The sequence below is a fragment of the Oncorhynchus keta genome, chromosome 22 (assembly GCF_023373465.1).
Source record: "Oncorhynchus keta strain PuntledgeMale-10-30-2019 chromosome 22, Oket_V2, whole genome shotgun sequence".
In the NCBI taxonomy this organism is placed as follows: Eukaryota; Metazoa; Chordata; class Actinopteri; order Salmoniformes; family Salmonidae; genus Oncorhynchus; species Oncorhynchus keta.
The window spans coordinates 56538754-56565698 of NC_068442.1; the positions used below are offsets into that span (position 1 = coordinate 56538754).

Here is a 26945-nt window from a genome sequence, read left to right on the forward strand (position 1 = left end):
GGAGAGTCGAGAGGAGAGAGGGACCAACATGAGACACAACCCAGGGGGACTGTTAGGAGAGTCGAGGGGACTGTTAGGAGAGACACAACCCAGACAGGGGACTGTTAACGATGAGACACAACCCAGGTAGGGGACTGTTAGGGAGAGTCGAGAGGAGAGGGACCAACATGAGACACAACCCAGGTAGGGGACTGTTAGGGAGAGTCGAGAGGAGAGGGACCAACATGAGACACAACCCAGGTAGGGGACTGTTAGGGAGAGTCGAGAGGAGAGGGACCAACATGAGACACAACCCAGGTAGGGGACTGTTAGAGAGTCGAGAGGAGAGGAACCAACATGAGACACAACCCAGGTAGGGGACTGTTAGGGAGAGTCGAGAGGAGAGGGACCAACATGAGACACAACCCAGACAGGGGACTGTTAGGGAGAGTCGAGAGGAGAGGAACCAACATGAGACACAACCCAGGTAGGGGACTGTTAGGGAGAGTCGAGAGGAGAGGAACCAACATGAGACACAACCCAGACAGGGGACTGTTAGGGAGAGTCGAGAGGAGAGGGACCAACATGAGACACAACCCAGGTAGGGGACTGTTAGGGAGAGTCGAGAGGAGAGGGACCAACATGAGACACAACCCAGGTAGGGGACTGTTAGGGAGAGTCGAGAGGAGAGGAACCAACATGAGACACAACCCAGGTAGGGGACTGTTAGGGAGAGGAGAGGAACCAACATGAGACACAACCCCAGACAGGGGACTGTTAGGGAGAGTCGAGAGGAGAGGGACCAACATGAGACACAACCCAGGTAGGGACTGTTAGGGAGAGTCGAGAGGAGAGGACCAACATGAGACACAACCCAGGTAGGGGACTGTTAGGGAGAGTCGAGAGGAGAGGGACCAACATGAGACACAACCCAGACAGGGGACTGTTACAGGGAGAGTCGAGAGGAGAGGGACCAACATGAGACACAACCCAGACAGGGGACTGTTAGGGAGAGTCGAGAGGAGAGGGACCAACATGAGACACAACCCAGGGGACTGTTAGGGAGAGTCGAGAGGAGAGGACCAACATGAGACACAACCCAGACAGGGACTGTTAGGGAGAGTCGAGAGGAGAGGACCAACATGAGACACAACCCAGGTAGGGGACTGGTTAGGGAGAGTCGACCAACATGAGACACAACCCAGGTAGGGGACTGGGACTGTTTAGGGAGAGTCGAGAGGAGAGGAACCAACATGAGACACAACCCAGGTAGGGGACTGTTAGGGAGAGTCGAGAGGAGAGGACCAACATGAGACACAACCCAGACAGGGGACTGTTAGGGAGAGTCGAGAGGAGAGGAACCAACATGAGACACAACCCAGGTAGGGGACTGTTAGGGAGAGTCGAGAGGAGAGGGACCAACATGAGACACAACCCAGACAGGGGACTGTTAGGGAGAGTCGAGAGGAGGACCAACATGAGACACAACCCAGGCAGGTGACTGTTAGGGAGAGTCGAGAGGAGAGGGACCAACATGAGACACAACCCAGACAGGGGACTGTTAGGAGAGTCGAGAGGAGAGGAACCAACATGAGACACAACCCAGGGGACTAGGGGAGTCGACCAACATGAGACACAACCCAGACAGGGGACTGTTAGGGAGAGTCGAGAGGAGAGGGACCAACATGAGACACAACCCAGGTAGGGGACTGTTAGGGAGAGTCGAGAGGAGAGGGACCAACATGAGACACAACCCAGGTAGGGGACTGTTAGGGAGAGTCGAGAGGAGAGGAACCAACATGAGACACAACCCAGGTAGGGGACTGTTAGGGAGAGTCGAGAGGAGAGGAACCAACATGAGACACAACCCAGGTAGGGGACTGTTAGGGAGAGTCGAGAGGAGAGGGACCAACATGAGACACAACCCAGGTAGGGGACTGTTAGGGAGAGTCGAGAGGAGAGGAACCAACATGAGACACAACCCAGGTAGGGGACTGTTAGGGAGAGTCGAGAGGAGAGGAACCAACATGAGACACAACCCAGACAGGGGACTGTTAGGGAGAGTCGAGAGGAGAGGGACCAACATGAGACACAACCCAGGTAGGGGACTGTTAGGGAGAGTCGAGAGGAGAGGGACCAACATGAGACACAACCCAGACAGGGGACTGTTAGGGAGAGTCGAGAGGAGAGGGACCAACATGAGACACAACCCAGGTAGGGGACTGTTAGGGAGAGTCGAGAGGAGAGGGACCAACATGAGACACAACCCAGGTAGGGGACTGTTAGGGAGAGTCGAGAGGAGAGGAACCAACATGAGACACAACCCAGGTAGGGGACTGTTAGGGAGAGGAGAGGAACCAACATGAGACACAACCCAGACAGGGGACTGTTAGGGAGAGTCGAGAGGAGAGGGACCAACATGAGACACAACCCAGACAGGGGACTGTTAGGGAGAGTCGAGAGGAGAGGACACAACCCAGACAGGGGACTGTTAGGGAGAGGAGAGGAACCAACATGAGACACAACCCAGACAGGGGACTGTTAGGGAGAGTCGAGAGGAGAGGGACCAACATGAGACACAACCCAGGTAGGGGACTGTTAGGGAGAGTCGAGAGGAGAGGGACCAACATGAGACACAACCCAGGTAGGGGACTGTTAGGGAGAGTCGAGAGGAGAGGGACCAACATGAGACACAACCCAGGTAGGGGACTGTTAGGGAGAGTCGAGAGGAGAGGGACCAACATGAGACACAACCCAGGTAGGGGACTGTTAGGGAGAGTCGAGAGGAGAGGAACCAACATGAGACACAACCCAGGTAGGGGACTGTTAGGGAGAGTCGAGAGGAGAGGGACCAACATGAGACACAACCCAGACAGGGGACTGTTAGGGAGAGTCGAGAGGAGAGGGACCAACATGAGACACAACCCAGGTAGGGACTGTTAGGGAGAGTCGAGAGGAGAGGGACCAACATGAGACACAACCCAGACAGGGGACTGTTAGGGAGAGTCGAGAGGAGAGGGACCAACATGAGACACAACCCAGGTAGGGGACTGTTAGGGAGAGTCGAGAGGAGAGGGACCAACATGAGACACAACCCAGGTAGGGGACTGTTAGGGAGAGTCGAGAGGAGAGGAACCAACATGAGACACAACCCAGGTAGGGGACTGTTAGGGAGAGGAGAGGAACCAACATGAGACACAACCCAGACAGGGGACTGTTAGGGAGAGTCGAGAGGAGAGGGACCAACATGAGACACAACCCAGACAGGGGACTGTTAGGGAGAGTCGAGAGGACAGGAACCAACATGAGACACAACCCAGGTAGGGGACTGTTAGGGAGAGTCGAGAGGAGAGGGACCAACATGAGACACAACCCAGACAGGGGAGAGTCGAGAGGAGAGGGACCAACATGAGACACAACCCAGACAGGGGACTGTTAGGGAGAGTCGAGAGGAGAGGGACCAACATGAGACACAACCCAGACAGGGGACTGTTAGGGAGAGTCGAGAGGAGAGAGACCAACATGAGACACAACCCAGACAGGGGACTGTTAGGGAGAGTCGAGAGGAGAGGGACCAACATGAGACACAACCCAGGTAGGGGACTGGTAGGGAGAGTCGAGAGGAGAGAGACCAACATGAGACACAACCCAGGTAGGGGACTGTTAGGGAGAGGAGAGGGACCAACATGAGACACAACCCAGACAGGGGACTGTTAGGGAGAGTCGAGAGGAGAGGAACCAACATGAGACACAACCCAGGTAGGGGACTGTTAGGGAGAGTCGAGAGGAGAGAGACCAACATGAGACACAACCCAGACAGGGGACTGTTAGGGAGAGTCGAGAGGAGAGGAACCAACATGAGACACAACCCAGGTAGGGGACTGTTAGGGAGAGTCGAGAGGAGAGGGACCAACATGAGACACAACCCAGACAGGGGACTGTTAGGGAGAGTCGTGAGGAGAGGAACCAACATGAGACACAACCCAGGCAGGTGACTGTTAGGGAGAGTCGAGAGGAGAGGGACCAACATGAGACACAACCCAGACAGGGGACTGTTAGGGAGAGTCGAGAGGAGAGGAACCAACATGAGACACAACCCAGACAGGGGACTATTAGGGAGAGTCGAGAGGAGAGGAACCAACATGAGACACAACCCAGACAGGGGACTGTTAGGGAGAGTCGAGAGGAGAGGGACCAACATGAGACACAACCCAGGTAGGGGACTGTTAGGGAGAGTCGAGAGGAGAGGGACCAACATGAGACACAACCCAGGTAGGGGACTGTTAGGGAGAGTCGAGAGGAGAGAGACCAACATGAGACACAACCCAGGTAGGGGACTGTTAGGGAGAGTCGAGAGGAGAGGAACCAACATGAGACACAACCCAGGTAGGGGACTGTTAGGGAGAGTCGAGAGGAGAGGGACCAACATGAGACACAACCCAGGTAGGGGACTGTTAGGGAGAGTCGAGAGGAGAGGAACCAACATGAGACACAACCCAGGTAGGGGACTGTTAGGGAGAGTCGAGAGGAGAGGAACCAACATGAGACACAACCCAGACAGGGACTGTTAGGAGAGTCGAGAGGAGAGGGACCAACATGAGACACAACCCAGACAGGGGACTGTTAGGGAGAGTCGAGAGGAGAGGGACCAACATGAGACACAACCCAGACAGGGGACTGTTAGGGAGAGTCGAGAGGAGAGGGACCAACATGAGACACAACCCAGACAGGGGACTGTTAGGGAGAGTCGAGAGGAGAGGAACCAACATGAGACACAACCCAGACAGGGGACTGTTAGGGAGAGTCGAGAGGAGAGGGACCAACATGAGACACAACCCAGACAGGGGACTGTTAGGGAGAGTCGAGAGGAGAGGAACCAACATGAGACACAACCCAGGTAGGGGACTGTTAGGGAGAGTCGAGAGGAGAGGGACCAACATGAGACACAACCCAGGTAGGGGACTGTTAGGGAGAGTCGAGAGGAGAGGGACCAACATGAGACACAACCCAGGTAGGGGACTGTTAGGGAGAGTCGAGAGGAGAGGGACCAACATGAGACACAACCCAGGTAGGGGACTGTTAGGGAGAGTCGAGAGGAGAGGGACCAACATGAGACACAACCCAGGTAGGGGACTGTTAGGGAGAGTCGAGAGGAGAGGAACCAACATGAGACACAACCCAGGTAGGGGACTGTTAGGGAGAGTCGAGAGGAGAGGGACCAACATGAGACACAACCCAGGTAGGGGACTGTTAGGGAGAGTCGAGAGGAGAGGAACCAACATGAGACACAACCCAGGTAGGGGACTGTTAGGGAGAGTCGAGAGGAGAGGGACTGTTAGGGAGAGTCAACATGAGACACAACCCAGACAGGGGACTGTTAGGGAGAGTCGAGAGGAGAGGAACCAACATGAGACACAACCCAGGTAGGGGACTGTTAGGGAGAGTCGAGAGAGACACAACCCAGAGGGGACTGTTAGGGAGAGGAACCAACATGAGACACAACCCAGGTAGGGGACTGTTAGGGAGAGTCGAGAGGAGAGGACCAACATGAGACACAACCCAGGTAGGGGACTGTTAGGGAGAGTCGAGAGGAGAGGGACCAACATGAGACACAACCCAGGTAGGGGACTGTTAGGGAGAGTCGAGAGGAGAGGGACCAACATGAGACACAACCCAGGTAGGGGACTGTTAGGGAGAGTCGAGAGGAGAACCAACATGAGACACAGGGGACTGTTAGGGAGAGTCGAGAGGAGAGGGACCAACATGAGACACAACCGGTAGGGGACTGTTAGGGAGAGTCGAGAGGAGAGGGACCAACATGAGACACAACCCAGACAGGGGACTGTTAGGGAGAGTGAGACACAACCCAGAGGGGACTGGAGAGAGGGACCAACATGAGACACAACCCAGGTAGGGGACTGTTAGGGAGAGTCGAGAGGAGAGGAACCAACATGAGACACAACCCAGGTAGGGACTGTTAGGGAGAGTCGAGAGGAGAGGACCAACATGAGACACAACCCAGGTAGGGGACTGTTAGGGAGAGTCGAGAGGAGAGGAACCAACATGAGACACAACCCAGGTAGGGGACTGTTAGGGAGAGTCGAGAGGAGAGGACCAACATGAGACACAACCCAGGTAGGGGACTGTTAGGGAGAGTCGAGAGGAGGACCAACATGAGACACAACCCAGGTAGGGGACTGGGAGAGTCAACATGAGACACAACCCAGGTAGGGGACTGTTAGGGAGAGTCGAGAGGAGAGGGACCAACATGAGACACAACCCAGGTAGGGGACTGTTAGGGAGAGTCGAGAGGAGAGGGACCAACATGAGACACAACCCAGGTAGGGGACTGTTAGGGAGAGTCGAGAGGAGAGGACCAACATGAGACACAACCCAGGTAGGGGACTGTTAGGGAGAGTCGAGAGGAGAGGGACCAACATGAGACACAACCCAGGTAGGGGACTGTTAGGGAGAGTCGAGAGGAGAGGACCAACATGAGACACAACCCAGGTAGGGGACTGTTAGGGAGAGTCGAGAGGAGAGGACCAACATGAGACACAACCCAGGTAGGGGACTGTTAGGGAGAGTCGAGAGGAGAGGAACCAACATGAGACACAACCCAGGTAGGGGACTGTTAGGGAGAGTCGAGAGGAGAGGAACCAACATGAGACACAACCCAGACAGGGGACTGTTAGGGAGAGTCGAGAGGAGAGGGACCAACATGAGACACAACCCAGGTAGGGGACTGTTAGGGAGAGTCGAGAGGAGAGGAACCAACATGAGACACAACCCAGACAGGGGACTGTTAGGGAGAGGAGAGGAACCAACATGAGACACAACCCAGGTAGGGGACTGTTAGGGAGAGTCGAGAGGAGAGAGACCAACATGAGACACAACCCAGGTAGGGGACTGTTAGGGAGAGTCGAGAGGAGAGGGACCAACATGAGACACAACCCAGGTAGGGGACTGTTAGGGAGAGTCGAGAGGAGAGGGACCAACATGAGACACAACCCAGGTAGGGGACTGTTAGGGAGAGTCGAGAGGAGAGGGACCAACATGAGACACAACCCAGGTAGGGGACTGTTAGGGAGAGTCGAGAGGAGAGGGACCAACATGAGACACAACCCAGGTAGGGGACTGTTAGGGAGAGTCGAGAGGAGAGGGACCAACATGAGACACAACCCAGGTAGGGGACTGTTAGGGAGAGTCGAGAGGAGAGGAACCAACATGAGACACAACCCAGGTAGGGGACTGTTAGGGAGAGTCGAGAGGAGAGGGACCAACATGAGACACAACCCAGACAGGGGACTGTTAGGGAGAGTCGAGACTGGAGAGGAACCAACATGAGACACAACCCAGGTAGGGGACTGTTAGGGAGAGTCGAGAGGAGAGGGACCAACATGAGACACAACCCAGGTAGGGGACTGTTAGGGAGAGTCGAGAGGAGAGGAACCAACATGAGACACAACCCAGGTAGGGGACTGTTAGGGAGAGTCGAGAGGAGAGGGACCAACATGAGACACAACCCAGGTAGGGGACTGTTAGGGAGAGTCGAGAGGAGAGGAACCAACATGAGACACAACCCAGGTAGGGGACTGTTAGGGAGAGTCGAGAGGAGAGGAACCAACATGAGACACAACAGGTAGGGGACTGTTAGAGTCGAGAGGAGAGGAACAACATGAGACACAACCCAGACAGGGGACTGTTAGGGAGAGTCGAGAGGAGAGGAACCAACATGAGACACAACCCAGGTAGGGACTGTTAGGAGAGTCGAGAGGAGAGGAACCAACATGAGACACAACCCAGGTAGGGGACTGTTAGGGAGAGTCGAGAGGAGAGGGACCAACATGAGACACAACCCAGGTAGGGGACTGTTAGGGAGAGTCGAGAGGAGAGGGACCAACATGAGACACAACCCAGGTAGGGGACTGTTAGGGAGAGTCCCAGGTAGGGGACTGTTAGAGAGGAGGACCAACATGAGACACAACCCAGGTAGGGGACTGTTAGGGAGAGTCGAGAGGAGAGGGACCAACATGAGACACAACCCAGGTAGGGACTGTTAGGGAGAGTCGAGAGGAGAGGACCAACATGAGACACAACCCAGACAGGGGACTGTTAGGGAGAGTCGAGAGGAGAGGAACCAACATGAGACACAACCCAGGTAGGGGACTGTTAGGGAGAGTCGAGAGGAGAGGGACCAACATGAGACACAACCCAGGTAGGGGACTGTTAGGGAGAGTCGAGAGGAGAGGGACCAACATGAGACACAACCCAGGTAGGGGACTGTTAGGGAGAGTCGAGAGGAGAGGAACCAACATGAGACACAACCCAGGTAGGGGACTGTTAGGGAGAGTCGAGAGGAGAGGAACCAACATGAGACACAACCCAGGTAGGGGACTGTTAGGGAGAGTCGAGAGGAGAGGAACCAACATGAGACACAACCCAGGTAGGGGACTGTTAGGGAGAGTCGAGAGGAGAGGGACCAACATGAGACACAACCCAGGTAGGGGACTGTTAGGGAGAGTCGAGAGGAGAGGGACCAACATGAGACACAACCCAGGTAGGGGACTGTTAGGGAGAGTCGAGAGGAGAGGAACCAACATGAGACACAACCCAGGTAGGGGACTGTTAGGGAGAGTCGAGAGGAGAGGAACCAACATGAGACACAACCCAGACAGGGGACTGTTAGGGAGAGTCGAGAGGAGAGGAACCAACATGAGACACAACCCAGGTAGGGGACTGTTAGGGAGAGTCGAGGGACTGAGACACAACCCAGGTAGGGAGAGTCGAGAGGAGAGGGACCAACATGAGACACAACCCAGGTAGGGGACTGTTAGGGAGAGTCGAGAGGAGAGGGACCAACATGAGACACAACCCAGGTAGGGGACTGTTAGGGAGAGTCGAGAGGAGAGGGACCAACATGAGACACAACCCAGGTAGGGGACTGTTAGGGAGAGTCGAGAGGAGAGGGACCAACATGAGACACAACCCAGGTAGGGGACTGTTAGGGAGAGTCGAGAGGAGAGGGACCAACATGAGACACAACCCAGGTAGGGGACTGTTAGGGAGAGTCGAGAGGAGAGGGACCAACATGAGACACAACCCAGGTAGGGGACTGTTAGGGAGAGTCGAGAGGAGAGGAACCAACATGAGACACAACCCAGGTAGGGGACTGTTAGGGAGAGTCGAGAGGAGAGGGACCAACATGAGACACAACCCAGACAGGGACTGTTAGGGAGAGGAGAGACACAACCCAGAGAGGAGACCAACATGAGACACAACCCAGGTAGGGGACTGTTAGGGAGAGTCGAGAGGAGAGGAACCAACATGAGACACAACCCAGGTAGGGGACTGTTAGGGAGAGTCGAGAGGAGAGGAACCAACATGAGACACAACCCAGACAGGGGACTGTTAGGGAGAGTCGAGAGGAGAGGAACCAACATGAGACACAACCCAGGTAGGGGACTGTTAGGGAGAGTCGAGAGGAGAGGAACCAACATGAGACACAACCCAGGTAGGGGACTGTTAGGGAGAGTCGAGGAACCAACATGAGACACAACCCAGGTAGGGGACTGTTAGGGAGAGTCGAGAGGAGAGGGACCAACATGAGACACAACCCAGGTAGGGGACTGTTAGGGAGAGTCGAGAGGAGAGAGACCAACATGAGACACAACCCAGGTAGGGGACTGTTAGGGAGAGTCGAGAGGAGAGGGACCAACATGAGACACAACCCAGGTAGGGGACTGTTAGGGAGAGTCGAGAGGAGAGGAACCAACATGAGACACAACCCAGGTAGGGGACTGTTAGGGAGAGTCGAGAGGAGAGGAACCAACATGAGACACAACCCAGACAGGGGACTGTTAGGGAGAGTCGAGAGGAGAGGGACCAACATGAGACACAACCCAGGTAGGGGACTGTTAGGGAGAGTCGAGAGGAGAGGAACCAACATGAGACACAACCCAGGTAGGGGACTGTTAGGGAGAGTCGAGAGGAGAGGGACCAACATGAGACACAACCCAGGTAGGGGACTGTTAGGGAGAGTCGAGAGGAGAGGGACCAACATGAGACACAACCCAGGTAGGGGACTGTTAGGGAGAGTCGAGAGGAGAGGGACCAACATGAGACACAACCCAGGTAGGGGACTGTTAGGGAGAGTCGAGAGGAGAGGGACCAACATGAGACACAACCCAGGTAGGGGACTGTTAGGGAGAGTCGAGAGGAGAGGGACCAACATGAGACACAACCCAGGTAGGGGACTGTTAGGGAGAGTCGAGAGGAGAGGAACCAACATGAGACACAACCCAGGTAGGGGACTGTTAGGAGAGTCGAGAGGAGAGGGACCAACATGAGACAACCCAGACAGGGGACTGTTAGGGAGAGTCAGGAGAGGGACCAACATGAGACACAACCCAGGTAGGGGACTGTTAGGGAGAGTCGAGAGGAGAGGGACCAACATGAGACACAACCCAGGTAGGGGACTGTTAGGGAGAGTCGAGAGGAGAGGAACCAACATGAGACACAACCCAGGTAGGGGACTGTTAGGAGAGGAGAGGAACCAACATGAGACACAACCCAGGTAGGGGACTGTTAGGGAGAGTCGAGAGGAGAGGGACCAACATGAGACACAACCCAGACAGGGGACTGTTAGGGAGTCGAGAGGAGAGGACGACAGGGGACTGTTAGGGAGAGGAGGGAACCAACATGAGACACAACCCAGACAGGGGACTGTTAGGAGAGTCGAGAGGAGAGGGACCAACATGAGACACTACCCAGGTAGGGGACTGTTAGGGAGAGGAGAGGGACCAACATGAGACACAACCCAGGTAGGGGACTGTTAGGGAGAGTCGAGAGGAGAGGGACCAACATGAGACACAACCCAGGTAGGGGACTGTTAGGGAGAGTCGAGAGGAGAGGGACCAACATGAGACACAACCCAGGTAGGGGACTGTTAGGGAGAGTCGAGAGGAGAGGAACCAACATGAGACACAACCCAGGTAGGGGACTGTTAGGGAGAGTCGAGAGGAGAGGGACCAACATGAGACACAACCCAGACAGGGGACTGTTAGGGAGAGTCGAGAGGAGAGGAACCAACATGAGACACAACCCAGGTAGGGGACTGTTAGGGAGAGTCGAGAGGAGAGGGACCAACATGAGACACAACCCAGACAGGGGACTGTTAGGGAGAGTCGAGAGGAGAGGGACCAACATGAGACACAACCCAGGTAGGGACTGTTAGGAGAGTCGAGAGGAGAGGGACCAACATGAGACACAACCCAGGTAGGGGACTGTTAGGGAGAGTCGAGAGGAGAGGAACCAACATGAGACACAACCCAGGTAGGGGACTGTTAGGAGAGTCGAGAGAGAGGAACCAACATGAGACACAACCCAGACAGGGGACTGTTAGGGAGAGTCGAGAGGAGAGGGACCAACATGAGACACAACCCAGACAGGGGACTGTTAGGGAGAGTCGAGAGGAGAGGAACCAACATGAGACACAACCCAGGTAGGGGACTGTTACTGAGACACAACCCAGACAGGGGACTGTTAGGGAGAGTCGAGAGGAGAGGGACCAACATGAGACACAACCCAGACAGGGGACTGTTAGGAGAGTCGAGAGGAGAGGGACCAACATGAGACACAACCCAGACAGGGGACTGTTAGGGAGAGTCGAGAGGAGAGGACCAACATGAGACACAACCCAGACAGGGGACTGTTAGGGAGAGTCGAGAGGAGAGGGACCAACATGAGACACAACCCAGGTAGGGGACTGGAGGGAGAGTCGAGAGGAGAGGACCAACATGAGACACAACAGGTAGGGGACTGTTAGGGAGAGGAGAGGGACCAACATGAGACACAACCCAGACAGGGGACTGTTAGGGAGAGGAGAGGGACCAACATGAGACACAACCCAGGTAGGGGACTGTTAGGGAGAGTCGAGAGGAGAGGGACCAACATGAGACACAACCCAGGTAGGGGACTGTTAGGGAGAGTCGAGAGGAGAGGAACCAACATGAGACACAACCCAGGTAGGGGACTGTTAGGGAGAGTCGAGAGGAGAGGGACCAACATGAGACACAACCCAGACAGGGGACTGTTAGGGAGAGTCGAGAGGAGAGGAACCAACATGAGACACAACCCAGGTAGGGGACTGTTAGGGAGAGTCGAGAGGAGAGGACCAACATGAGACACAACCCAGACAGGGACTGTTAGGGAGAGTCGAGAGGAGAGGAACCAACATGAGACACAACCCAGACAGGGGACTGTTAGGGAGAGTCGAGAGGAGAGGGACCAACATGAGACACAACCCAGGTAGGGGACTGTTAGGGAGAGTCGAGGAACCAACATGAGACACAACCCAGGTAGGGGACTGTTAGGGAGAGTCAAGAGGAGAGGGACCAACATGAGACACAACCCAGGTAGGGGACTGTTAGGGAGAGTCGAGAGGAGAGGGACCAACATGAGACACAACCCAGGTAGGGGACTGTTAGGGAGAGTCGAGAGGAGAGGGACCAACATGAGACACAACCCAGGTAGGGGACTGTTAGGGAGAGTCGAGGAACCAACATGAGACACAACCCAGGTAGGGGACTGTTAGGGAGAGTCGAGAGGAGAGGGACCAACATGAGACACAACCCAGGTAGGGGACTGTTAGGGAGAGTCGAGAGGAGAGGACCAACATGAGACACAACCCAGACAGGGGACTGTTAGGGAGAGAGGAGAGGACCAACATGAGACACAACCCAGACAGGGGACTGTTAGGAGAGGACCAACATGAGACACAACCCAGGTAGGGGACTGTTAGGGAGAGTCGAGAGGAGATGAACCAACATGAGACACAACCCAGGTAGGGGACTGTTAGGGAGAGTCGAGAGGAGAGGGACCAACATGAGACACAACCCAGGCAGGGGACTGTTAGGGAGAGTCGAGAGGAGAGGAACCAACATGAGACACAACCCAGGTAGGGGACTGTTAGGGAGAGTCGAGAGGAGAGGGACCAACATGAGACACAACCCAGGTAGGGGACTGTTAGGGAGAGTCGAGAGGAGAGGAACCAACATGAGACACAACCCAGGTAGGGGACTGTTAGGGAGAGTCGAGAGGAGAGGAACCAACATGAGACACAACCCAGACAGGGGACTGTTAGGGAGAGTCGAGAGGAGAGGAACCAACATGAGACACAACCCAGGTAGGGGACTGTTAGGGAGAGTCGAGAGGAGAGGAACCAACATGAGACACAACCCAGGTAGGGGACTGTTAGGGAGAGTCTGAGACACAACCCAGGTAGGGGACTGTTAGGGAGAGTCGAGAGGAGAGGACCAACATGAGACACAACCCAGGTAGGGGACTGTTAGGAGAGTCGAGAGGAGAGGGACCAACATGAGACACAACCCAGGTAGGGGACTGTTAGGGAGAGTCGAGAGGAGAGGACCAACATGAGACACAACCCAGGTAGGGACTGTTAGGGAGAGTCGAGAGGAGAGGGACCAACATGAGACACAACCCAGGTAGGGGACTGTTAGGGAGAGTCGAGAGGAGAGGGACCAACATGAGACACAACCCAGGTAGGGGACTGTTAGGGAGAGTCGAGAGGAGAGGAACCAACATGAGACACAACCCAGGTAGGGGACTGTTAGGGAGAGTCGAGAGGAGAGGAACCAACATGAGACACAACCCAGACAGGGGACTGTTAGGAGAGTCGAGAGGAGAGGACCAACATGAGACACAACCCAGGTAGGGGACTGTTAGGGAGAGTCGAGAGGAGAGGAACCAACATGAGACACTACCCAGGTAGGGGACTGTTAGGGAGAGTCGAGAGGAGAGGAACCAACATGAGACACAACCCAGGTAGGGGACTGTTAGGGAGAGGAGAGGGACCAACATGAGACACAACCCAGGTAGGGGACTGTTAGGGAGAGTCGAGAGGAGAGGGACCAACATGAGACACAACCCAGGTAGGGGACTGTTAGGGAGAGTCGAGAGGAGAGGGACCAACATGAGACACAACCCAGGTAGGGGACTGTTAGGGAGAGTCGAGAGGAGAGGGACCAACATGAGACACAACCCAGGTAGGGGACTGTTAGGGAGAGTCGAGAGGAGAGGAACCAACATGAGACACAACCCAGGTAGGGGACTGTTAGGGAGAGTCGAGAGGAGAGGGACCAACATGAGACACAACCCAGACAGGGGACTGTTAGGGAGAGGAGAGGGACCAACATGAGACACAACCCAGACAGGGGACTGTTAGGGAGAGGAGAGGGACCAACATGAGACACAACCCAGGTAGGGGACTGTTAGGGAGAGTCGAGAGGAGAGGAACCAACATGAGACACAACCCAGGTAGGGGACTGTTAGGGAGAGTCGAGAGGAGAGGAACCAACATGAGACACAACCCAGGCAGGGGACTGTTAGGGAGAGTCGAGAGGAGAGGAACCAACATGAGACACAACCCAGGTAGGGGACTGTTAGGGAGAGTCGAGAGGAGAGGACCAACATGAGACACAACCCAGGTAGGGGACTGTTAGGGAGAGTCGAGAGGAGAGGAACCAACATGAGACACAACCCAGGTAGGGGACTGTTAGGGAGAGTCGAGAGGAGAGGAACCAACATGAGACACAACCCAGGTAGGGGACTGTTAGGAGAGTCGAGAGGAGAGGAACCAACATGAGACACAACCCAGGTAGGGGACTGTTAGGTAGAGAGTCGAGAGGAGAGGAACCAACATGAGACACAACCCAGGTAGGGGACTGTTAGGGAGAGTCGAGAGGAGAGGAACCAACATGAGACACAACCCAGAGGGGACTGTTAGGGAGAGGAGAGGAACCAACATGAGACACAACCCTGTTAGGGAGAGTCGAGGGGGACTGTTGTTAGGGAGAGTCGAGAGGAGAGGGACCAACATGAGACACAACCCAGGTAGGGGACTGTTAGGGAGAGTCGAGAGGAGAGGGACCAACATGAGACACAACCCAGGTAGGGGACTGTTAGGGAGAGTCGAGAGGAGAGGGACCAACATGAGACACAACCCAGGTAGGGGACTGTTAGGGAGAGTCGAGAGGAGAGGACCAACATGAGACACAACCCAGGTAGGGGACTGTTACTGAGACACAACCCAGGTAGGGACTGTTAGTCGAGAGGAGAGGGACCAACATGAGACACAACCCAGGTAGGGGACTGTTAGGAGGAGAGTCGAGAGGAGAGGAACCAACATGAGACACAACCCAGGTAGGGACTGTTAGGGAGAGTCGAGAGGAGAGGGACCAACATGAGACACAACCCAGGTAGGGGACTGTTAGGGAGAGTCGAGAGGAGAGGACCAACATGAGACACAACCCAGGGGGACTGTTAGGGAGAGTCGAGAGGAGAGGACCAACATGAGACACAACCCAGGTAGGGGACTGTTAGGGAGAGTCGAGAGGAGAGGGACCAACATGAGACACAACCCAGGTAGGGGACTGTTAGGGAGAGTCGAGAGGAGAGGACCAACATGAGACACAACCCAGGCAGGGGACTGTTAGGGAGAGTCGAGAGGAGAGGAACCAACATGAGACACAACCCAGGTAGGGGACTGTTAGGGAGAGTCGAGAGGAGAGGAACCAACATGAGACACAACCCAGGTAGGGGACTGTTAGGGAGAGTCGAGAGGAGAGGGACCAACATGAGACACAACCCAGGTAGGGGACTGTTAGGGAGAGTCGAGAGGAGAGGAACCAACATGAGACACAACCCAGGTAGGGGACTGTTAGGGAGAGTCGAGAGGAGAGGAACCAACATGAGACACAACCCAGGTAGGGGACTGTTAGGGAGAGTCGAGAGGAGAGGAACCAACATGAGACACAACCCAGGTAGGGGACTGTTAGGGAGAGTCGAGAGGAGAGGGACCAACATGAGACACAACCCAGGTAGGGGACTGTTAGGGAGAGTCGAGAGGAGAGGGACCAACATGAGACACAACCCAGGTAGGGGACTGTTAGGGAGAGTCGAGAGGAGAGGGACCAACATGAGACACAACCCAGGTAGGGGACTGTTAGGGAGAGAGTGAGACACAACCCAGAGACTGTTAGGGAGAGGGGAGGACCAACATGAGACACAACCCAGGTAGGGGACTGTTAGGGAGAGTCGAGAGGAGAGGGACCAACATGAGACACAACCCAGGTAGGGGACTGTTAGGGAGAGTCGAGAGGAGAGGACCAACATGAGACACAACCCAGGTAGGGGACTGTTAGGGAGAGTCGAGAGGAGAGGAACCAACATGAGACACAACCCAGGTAGGGGACTGTTAGGGAGAGTCGAGAGGAGAGGGACCAACATGAGACACAACTGTTAGGGAGAGTCCAGGTAGGGACTGTTAGGGAGAGTCGAGAGGAGAGGAACCAACATGAGACACAACCCAGGTAGGGGACTGTTAGGGAGAGTCGAGAGGAGAGGGACCAACATGAGACACAACCCAGGTAGGGGACTGTTAGGGAGTCGAGAGGAGAGGACCAACATGAGACACAACCCAGGTAGGGGACTGTTAGGGAGAGTCGAGAGGAGAGGGACCAACATGAGACACAACCCAGGTAGGGGACTGTTAGGGAGAGTCGAGAGGAGAGGGACCAACATGAGACACAACCCAGGTAGGGGACTGTTAGGGAGAGTCGAGAGGAGAGGAACCAACATGAGACACAACCCAGGTAGGGGACTGTTAGGGAGAGTCGAGAGGAGAGGAGGAGGTAGGGGACTGTTAGAGACACAACCAACAGGACAGGGGACTGTTAGGGAGAGTCGAGAGGAGAGGAACCAACATGAGACACAACCCAGGTGTTAGGGGACTGAGACACAACCCAGGGAGGAGGAACCAACATGAGACACAACCCAGGCAGGGGACTGTTAGGGAGAGTCGAGAGGAGAGGGACCAACATGAGACACAACCCAGGGGACTAGGGACTGTTAGGGAGAGTCGAGAGGAGAGGGACCAACATGAGACACAACCCAGGTAGGGGACTGTTAGGGAGAGTCGAGAGGAGAGGACCAACATGAGACACAACCCAGGTAGGGGACTGTTAGGGAGAGTCGAGAGGAGAGGGACCAACATGAGACACAACCCAGGTAGGGGACTGTTAGGGAGAGTCGAGAGGAGAGGAACCAACATGAGACACAACCCAGGTAGGGGACTGTTAGGGAGAGTCGAGAGGAGAGGGACCAACATGAGACACAACCCAGGTAGGGGACTGTTAGGGAGAGTCGAGAGGAGAGGGACCAACATGAGACACAACCCAGACAGGGGACTGTTAGGGAGAGTCGAGAGGAGAGGGACCAACATGAGACACAACCCAGGTAGGGGACTGTTAGGGAGAGTCGAGAGGAGAGGGACCAACATGAGACACAACCCAGGTAGGGGACTGTTAGGGAGAGTCGAGAGGAGAGGGACCAACATGAGACACAACCCAGGTAGGGGACTGGTAGGGAGAGTTGCAGGGTTAGGGGTCAGGTGTCAGAGGGTTACCTGTACATGGCGTTGTTTCAGCAGGGTCTCGTAGCGGTTGCAGGGTTAGGGGTCAGGGGTCAGAGGGTTACCTGTACATGGCGTTGTTTCAGCAGGGTCTCGTAGCGGTTGGACGCAGGCCAGGGGATGTTGGCTCCCTGGTTCTTACAGTCCGCTCTCAGACGCTTGTCCAGCAACAGACTGAGGAAGGAATCAAGCTTTTATCTGTCTCGCCTCCAGAAAATGAACATCTGCCACTTGCCAAATGTGGGCCAATGGCGGGTAAGAATGTCTATATTATAGACACTTTACAAAGAGCTCATCAATTGTGTTTGTTTTTTAGTTTCCGGCCCAAACATTTTCAATAACAATGTAGGAAGATCTACCTGACAGTGTCTGTTGGACTAAACAGTTAGAGGCCCTTGCTTGTCTCTGAGCGATTCAAGTGTTTTCACTTGTTTTTCAATACTAGAGGTCGACAGACTAATCGGCCGATTTCAAGTTTTCATAACAATCGGTAATCAGTCTTTTTGGACGCCGATTGTGGCCGATTATGGCCGATTATGGCCCCTCTGAACGATTCAACGTTAAAATAAAAGTGTTCATTGTTCATTCAGTATTGTTGTAATTATCATTATTACAAATATATATTAAAAAATCAGCCGATTAATCAGTATCGGCTTTTTTTGGTCCTCCAATAAACGGTATCAGTGTTGAAAAATTATAATTAGTCGACCTCTAGTATTTAGGTCACTAGTATTTAGGTCACTAGTCGACCTCTAGTATTTAGGTCACTAGTCGACCTCTAGTATTTAGGTCACTAGTCGACCTCTAGAATTTAGGTCACTAGTCGACCTCTAGTATTTAGGTCACTAGTATTTAGGTCACTAGTCGACCTCTAGTATTTAGGTCACTAGTCGACCTCTAGTATTTAGGTCACTAGTCGACCTCTAGTATTTAGGTCACTAGTCGACCTCTAGTATTTAGGTCACTAGTCGACCTCTAGTATTTAGGTTACTAGTCTACCTCTAGTATTTAGGTCACTAGTCGACCTCTAGTATTTAGGTCACTAGTCGACCTCTAGTATTTAGGTCACTAGTCGACCTCTAGTATTTAGGTTACTAGTCGACCTCTAGTATTTAGGTCACTAGTCGGCCTCTAGTATTTAGGTCACTAGTCGGCCTCTAGTATTTAGGTCACTAGTCGACCTCTGGTATTTAGGTCACTAGTCGACCTCTAGTATTTAGGTCACTAGTCGACCTCTAGTATTTAGGTCACTAGTCTACCTCTAGTATTTAGGTCACTAGTGGACCTCTAGTATTTAGGTCACTAGTCGGCCTCTAGTATTTAGGTCACTGTCTCGACCTCTAGTATTTAGGTCACTAGTCGACCTCTAGTATTTAGGTCACTAGTCGACCTCTAGTATTTAGGTCACTAGTCTACCTCTAGTATTTAGGTCACTAGTCTACCTCTAGTATTTAGGTCACTAGTCGACCTCTAGTATTTAGGTCACTAGTCGACCTCTAGTATTTAGGTCACTAGTCGACCTCTAGTATTTAGGTTACTAGTCGACCTCTAGTATTTAGGTTACTAGTCGACCTCTAGTATTTAGGTCACTAGTCGACCTCTAGTATTTAGGTCACTAGTATTTAGGTCACTAGTCGACCTCTAGTATTTAGGTCACTAGTATTTAGGTTACTAGTCGACCTCTAGTATTTAGGTCACTAGTCGACCTCTAGTATTTAGGTCACTAGTCGACCTCTAGTATTTAGGTCACTAGTATTTAGGTTACTAGTCGACCTCTAGTATTTAGGTCACTAGTATTTAGGTCACTAGTCGACCTCTAGTATTTAGGTCACTAGTATTTAGGTTACTAGTCGACCTCTAGTATTTAGGTCACTAGTCGACCTCTAGTATTTAGGTCACTAGTCTACCTCTAGTATTTAGGTCACTAGTCGACCTCTAGTATTTAGGTCACTAGTCGACCTCTAGTATTTAGGTTACTAGTCGACCTCTAGTATTTAGGTCACTAGTCGACCTCTAGTATTTAGGTCACTAGTCGACCTCTAGTATTTAGGTTACTAGTCGACCTCTAGTATTTAGGTTACTAGTCGACCTCTAGTATTTAGGTCACTAGTCGACCTCTAGTATTTAGGTCACTAGTCTACCTCTAGTATTTAGGTTACTAGTCGACCTCTAGTATTTAGGTTACTAGTCGACCTCTAGTATTTAGGTTACTAGTCGACCTCTAGTATTTAGGTTACTAGTCGACCTCTAGTATTTAGGTCACTAGTCGACCTCTAGTATTTAGGTCACTAGTCGACCTCTAGTATTTAGGTTACTAGTCGACCTCTAGTATTTAGGTTACTAGTCGACCTCTAGTATTTAGGTCACTAGTCGACCTCTAGTATTTAGGTCACTAGTCGACCTCTAGTATTTAGGTCACTAGTCGACCTCTAGTATTTAGGTCACTAGTCGACCTCTAGTATTTAGGTTACTAGTCGACCTCTAGTATTTAGGTCACTAGTCGACCTCTAGTATTTAGGTCACTAGTCGACCTCTAGTATTTAGGTCACTAGTCGACCTCTAGTATTTAGGTCACTAGTCGACCTCTAGTATTTAGGTCACTAGTCGACCTCTAGTATTTAGGTCACTAGTCGACCTCTAGTATTTAGGTCACTAGTCGACCTCTAGTATTTAGGTCACTAGTCGACCTCTAGTATTTAGGTCACTAGTCGACCTCTAGTATTTAGGTTACTAGTCGACCTCTAGTATTTAGGTTACTAGTCGACCTCTAGTATTTAGGTTACTAGTCGACCTCTAGTATTTAGGTTACTAGTCGACCTCTAGTATTTAGGTTACTAGTCGACCTCTAGTATTTAGGTTACTAGTCGACCTCTAGTATTTAGGTCACTAGTATTTAGGTTACTAGTCGATCTCTAGTATTTAGGTCACTAGTATTTAGGTCACTAGTCGACCTCTAGTATTTAGGTCACTAGTCGACCTCTAGTATTTAGGTTACTAGTCGACCTCTAGTATTTAGGTCACTAGTCGACCTCTAGTATTTAGGTCACTAGTCGACCTCTAGTATTTAGGTTACTAGTCGACCTCTAGTATTTAGGTTACTAGTCGACCTCTAGTATTTAGGTCACTAGTCTACCTCTAGTATTTAGGTCACTAGTATTTAGGTCACTAGTCTACCTCTAGTATTTAGGTTACTAGTATTTAGGTCACTAGTCGACCTCTAGTATTTAGGTCACTAGTATTTAGGTCACTAGTCGACCTCTAGTATTTAGGTCACTAGTATTTAGGTCACTAGTCTACCTCTAGTATTTAGGTTACTAGTATTTAGGTCACTAGTCTACCTCTAGTATTTAGGTCACTAGTATTTAGGTCACTAGTCTACCTCTAGTATTTAGGTTACTAGTCGACCTCTAGTATTTAGGTCACTAGTCGACCTCTAGTATTTAGGTCACTAGTCGACCTCTAGTATTTAGGTCACTAGTCGACCTCTAGTATTTAGGTCACTAGTCGACCTCTAGTATTTAGGTCACTAGTCGACCTCTAGTATTTAGGTCACTAGTCGACCTCTAGTATTTAGGTCACTAGTATTTAGGTCACTAGTCGACCTCTAGTATTTAGGTTACTAGTCGACCTCTAGTATTTAGGTCACTAGTCGACCTCTAGTATTTAGGTCACTAGTCGACCTCTAGTATTTAGGTCACTAGTCGACCTCTAGTATTTAGGTCACTAGTCGACCTCTAGTATTTAGGTCACTAGTCGACCTCTAGTATTTAGGTCACTAGTCGACCTCTAGTATTTAGGTCACTAGTCGACCTCTAGTATTTAGGTCACTAGTATTTAGGTCACTAGTCGACCTCTAGTATTTAGGTTACTAGTCGACCTCTAGTATTTAGGTTACTAGTCGACCTCTAGTATTTAGGTTACTAGTCGACCTCTAGTATTTAGGTCACTAGTCTACCTCTAGTATTTAGGTCACTAGTATTTAGGTCACTAGTCTACCTCTAGTATTTAGGTTACTAGTATTTAGGTCACTAGTCGACCTCTAGTATTTAGGTCACTAGTATTTAGGTCACTAGTCTACCTCTAGTATTTAGGTTACTAGTATTTAGGTCACTAGTCTACCTCTAGTATTTAGGTCACTAGTATTTAGGTCACTAGTCTACCTCTAGTATTTAGGTTACTAGTCGACCTCTAGTATTTAGGTCACTAGTCGACCTCTAGTATTTAGGTCACTAGTATTTAGGTCACTAGTCGACCTCTAGTATTTAGGTTACTAGTCGACCTCTAGTATTTAGGTTACTAGTCGACCTCTAGTATTTAGGTTACTAGTCGACCTCTAGTATTTAGGTCACTAGTCTACCTCTAGTATTTAGGTCACTAGTATTTAGGTCACTAGTCTACCTCTAGTATTTAGGTTACTAGTATTTAGGTCACTAGTCGACCTCTAGTATTTAGGTCACTAGTATTTAGGTCACTAGTCTACCTCTAGTATTTAGGTTACTAGTATTTAGGTCACTAGTCTACCTCTAGTATTTAGGTCACTAGTATTTAGGTCACTAGTCTACCTCTAGTATTTAGGTCACTAGTCTACCTCTAGTATTTAGGTCACTAGTCGACCTCTAGTATTTAGGTCACTAGTCGACCTCTAGTATTTAGGTCACTAGTCGACCTCTAGTATTTAGGTCACTAGTCTACCTCTAGTATTTAGGTCACTAGTCTACCTCTAGTATTTAGGTCACTAGTCGACCTCTAGTATTTAGGTCACTAGTCTACCTCTAGTATTTAGGTTACTAGTCGACCTCTAGTATTTAGGTCACTAGTCTACCTCTAGTATTTAGGTCACTAGTCTACCTCTAGTATTTAGGTCACTAGTATTTAGGTCACTAGTCGACCTCTAGTATTTAGGTCACTAGTCTACCTCTAGTATTTAGGTCACTAGTATTTAGGTCACTAGTCTACCTCTAGTATTTAGGTCACTAGTATTTAGGTCACTAGTCTACCTCTAGTATTTAGGTCACTAGTATTTAGGTCACTAGTCTACCTCTTGTATTTAGGTCACTAGTCGACCTCTAGTATTTAGGTCACTAGTATTTAGGTCACTAGTCTACCTCTAGTATTTAGGTCACTAGTATTTAGGTCACTAGTCTACCTCTAGTATTTAGGTCACTAGTATTTAGTAACTAGTATTTAGGTCACTAGTATTTAGGTCACTAGTCTACCTCTAGTATTTAGGTCACTAGTCTACCTCTAGTATTTAGGTCACTAGTCTACCTCTAGTATTTAGGTCACTCGTATTTAGGTCACTAGTATTTAGGTCACTAGTCGACCTCTAGTATTTAGGTTACTAGTCGACCTCTAGTATTTAGGTCACTAGTCGACCTCTAGTATTTAGGTCACTAGTCGACCTCTAGTATTTAGGTCACTAGTCGACCTCTAGTATTTAGGTCACTAGTCGACCTCTAGTATTTAGGTCACTAGTCGACCTCTAGTATTTAGGTCACTAGTCGACCTCTAGTATTTAGGTTACTAGTCGACCTCTAGTATTTAGGTTACTAGTCGACCTCTAGTATTTAGGTTACTAGTCGACCTCTAGTATTTAGGTCACTAGTCGACCTCTAGTATTTAGGTCACTAGTCGACCTCTAGTATTTAGGTCACTAGTCGACCTCTAGTATTTAGGTTACTAGTCGACCTCTAGTATTTAGGTCACTAGTCTACCTCTAGTATTTAGGTTACTAGTCGACCTCTAGTATTTAGGTCACTAGTCTACCTCTAGTATTTAGGTCACTAGTATTTAGGTCACTAGTCTACCTCTAGTATTTAGGTCACTAGTCGACCTCTAGTATTTAGGTCACTAGTCGACCTCTAGTATTTAGGTCACTAGTATTTAGGTCACTAGTCTACCTCTAGTATTTAGGTCACTAGTATTTAGGTCACTAGTCTACCTCTAGTATTTAGGTCACTAGTATTTAGGTCACTAGTCTACCTCTAGTATTTAGGTCACTAGTATTTAGGTCACTAGTCTACCTCTAGTATTTAGGTCACTAGTCGACCTCTAGTATTTAGGTCACTAGTCTACCTCTAGTATTTAGGTCACTAGTATTTAGGTCACTAGTCTACCTCTAGTATTTAGGTCACTAGTATTTAGGTCACTAGTATTTAGGTCACTAGTCTACCTCTAGTATTTAGGTCACTAGTATTTAGGTCACTAGTCTACCTCTAGTATTTAGGTTACTAGTCGACCTCTAGTATTTAGGTCACTAGTCGACCTCTGGTATTTAGGTCACTAGTCGACCTCTAGTATTTAGGTCACTAGTCTACCTCTAGTATTTAGGTCACTAGTATTTAGGTCACTAGTCTACCTCTAGTATTTAGGTCACTAGTATTTAGGTCACTAGTATTTAGGTCACTAGTCTACCTCTAGTATTTAGGTCACTAGTATTTAGGTCACTAGTCTACCTCTAGTATTTAGGTTACTAGTCGACCTCTAGTATTTAGGTCACTAGTCGACCTCTAGTATTTAGGTCACTAGTCGACCTCTAGTATTTAGGTCACTAGTCGACCTCTAGTATTTAGGTCACTAGTCGACCTCTAGTATTTAGGTCACTAGTCGACCTCTAGTATTTAGGTTACTAGTCGACCTCTAGTATTTAGGTTACTAGTCGACCTCTAGTATTTAGGTTACTAGTCGACCTCTAGTATTTAGGTTATTAGTCGACCTCTAGTATTTAGGTCACTAGTCGACCTCTAGTATTTAGGTCACTAGTCGACCTCTAGTATTTAGGTTACTAGTCGACCTCTCGTTGATATAGTCCACGTACCTTCCAGCTAGAATCTTGTAGTAGGCAAATATCTGATCAGCCAGCTTGTAGACAAACTGATCAAAACACAGGTTGACCTGCAGAGGATGTCAGAGAGGAAGTACAGTATCAGTCATCATCACAACACAGGTTGACCTGTAGAGGATGTCAGAGAGGAAGTACAGTATCAGTCATCATCACAACACAGGTTGACCTGCAGAGGATGTCAGAGGAAGTACAGTATCAGTCATCATCACAACACAGGTTGACCTGCAGAGGATGTCAGAGGAAGTACAGTATCAGTCATCATCACAACACAGGTTGACCTGCAGAGGATGTCAGAGAGGAAGTACAGTATCAGTCATCATCACAACACAGGTTGACCTGTAGAGGATGTCAGAGAGGAAGTACAGTATCAGTCATCATCACAACACAGGTTGACCTGCAGAGGATGTCAGAGAGGAAGTACAGTATCAGTCATCATCACAACACAGGTTGACCTGTAGAGGATGTCAGAGAGGAAGTACAGTATCAGTCATCATCACAACACAGGTTGACCTGCAGAGGATGTCAGAGGAAGTACAGTATCAGTCATCATCACAACACAGGTTGACCTGCAGAGGATGTCAGAGAGGAAGTACAGTATCAGTCATCATCACAACACAGGTTGACCTGTAGAGGATGTCAGAGGAAGTACAGTATCAGTCATCATCACAACACAGGTTGACCTGCAGAGGATGTCAGAGAGGAAGTACAGTATCAGTCATCATCACAACACAGGTTGACCTGCAGAGGATGTCAGAGGAAGTACAGTATCAGTCATCACCACAGGTTGACCTGCAGAGGATGTCAGAGAGGAAGTACAGTATCAGTCATCATCACAACACAGGTTGACCTGCAGAGGATGTCAGAGGAAGTACAGTATCAGTCATCATCACAACACAGGTTGACCTGTAGAGGATGTCATAGAGGAAGTACAGTATCAGTCATCATCACAACACAGGTTGACCTGTAGAGGATGTCAGAGTTACCTCTGCTGTAGTGATGACTAGTCTAATGGTGAACTAGTTACCTCTGCTGTAGTGATGACTAGTCTAATGGTGAACTAGTTACCTCTGCTGTAGTGATGACTAGTAACCTCTGCTGTAGTGATGACTAGTTACCTCTGCTGTAGTGATGACTAGTCTAATGGTGAACTAGTTACCTCTGCTGTAGTGATGACTAGTCTAATGGTGAACTAGTTACCTCTGCTGTAGTGATGACTAGTCTAATGGTGAACTAGTTACCTCTGCTGTAGTGATGACTAGTCTAATGGTGAACTAGTTACCTCTGCTGTAGTGATGACTAGTCTAATGGTGAACTAGTTACCTCTGCTGTAGTGATGACTAGTCTAATGGTGAACTAGTTACCTCTGCTGTAGTGATGACTAGTTACCTCTGCTGTAGTGATGACTAGTCTAATGGTGAACTAGTTACCTCTGCTGTAGTGACTAGTTACCTCTGCTGTAGTGATGACTAGTCTAATGGTGAACTAGTTACCTCTGCTGTAGTGATGACTAGTCTAATGGTGAACTAGTTACCTCTGCTGTAGTGATGACTAGTTACCTCTGCTGTGGTGATGACTAGTCTAATGGTGAACTAGTTACCTCTGCTGTAGTGATGACTAGTCTAATGGTGAACTAGTTACCTCTGCTGTAGTGATGACTAGTCTAATGGTGAACTAGTTACCTCTGCTGTAGTGATGACTAGTCTAATGGTGAACTAGTTACCTCTGCTGTAGTGATGACTAGTTACCTCTGCTGTAGTGATGACTAGTCTAATGGTGAACTAGTTACCTCTGCTGTAGTGATGACTAGTTACCTCTGCTGTAGTGATGACTAGTCTAATGGTGAACTAGTTACCTCTGCTGTAGTGATGACTAGTCTAATGGTGAACTAGTTACCTCTGCTGTAGTGATGACTAGTTACCTCTGCTGTAGTGATGACTAGTCTAATGGTGAACTAGTTACCTCTGCTGTAGTGATGACTAGTCTAATGGTGAACTAGTTACCTCTGCTGTAGTGATGACTAGTCTAATGGTGAACTAGTTACCTCTGCTGTAGTGATGACTAGTCTAATGGTGAACTAGTTACCTCTGCTGTAGTGATGACTAGTTACCTCTGCTGTAGTGATGACTAGTCTAATGGTGAACTAGTTACCTCTGCTGTAGTGATGACTAGTCTAATGGTGAACTAGTTACCTCTGCTGTAGTGATGACTAGTTACCTCTGCTGTAGTGATGACTAGTCTAACGGTGAACTAGTTACCTCTGCTGTAGTGATGACTAGTCTAACGGTGAACTAGTTACCTCTGCTGTAGTGATGACTAGTCTAATGGTGAACTAGTTACCTCTGCTGTAGTGATGACTAGTCTAATGGTGAACTAGTTACCTCTGCTGTAGTGATGACTAGTCTAATGGTGAACTAGTTACCTCTGCTGTAGTGATGACTAGTCTAATGGTGAACTAGTTACCTCTGCTGTAGTGATGACTAGTCTAATGGTGAACTAGTTACCTCTGCTGTAGTGATGACTAGTCTAATGGTGAACTAGTTACCTCTGCTGTAGTGATGACTAGTTACCTCTGCTGTAGTGATGACTAGTCTAATGGTGAACTAGTTACCTCTGCTGTAGTGATGACTAGTC

At 50.2% G+C, this 26945-nt stretch overlaps 1 protein-coding gene across 1 annotated transcript in view; it reads right to left on the reverse strand.

The window, feature by feature from the left end:
- Positions 1-26945, reverse strand: part of cyfip1 (cytoplasmic FMR1 interacting protein 1) — a 202865-nt gene that overhangs the window by 61037 nt on the left and 114883 nt on the right. Inside the window, 2 exon segments of the mRNA XM_052475754.1 lie at positions 17536-17644; positions 24288-24364. Coding sequence (XP_052331714.1) covers positions 17536-17644; positions 24288-24364 — 186 coding nt within the window.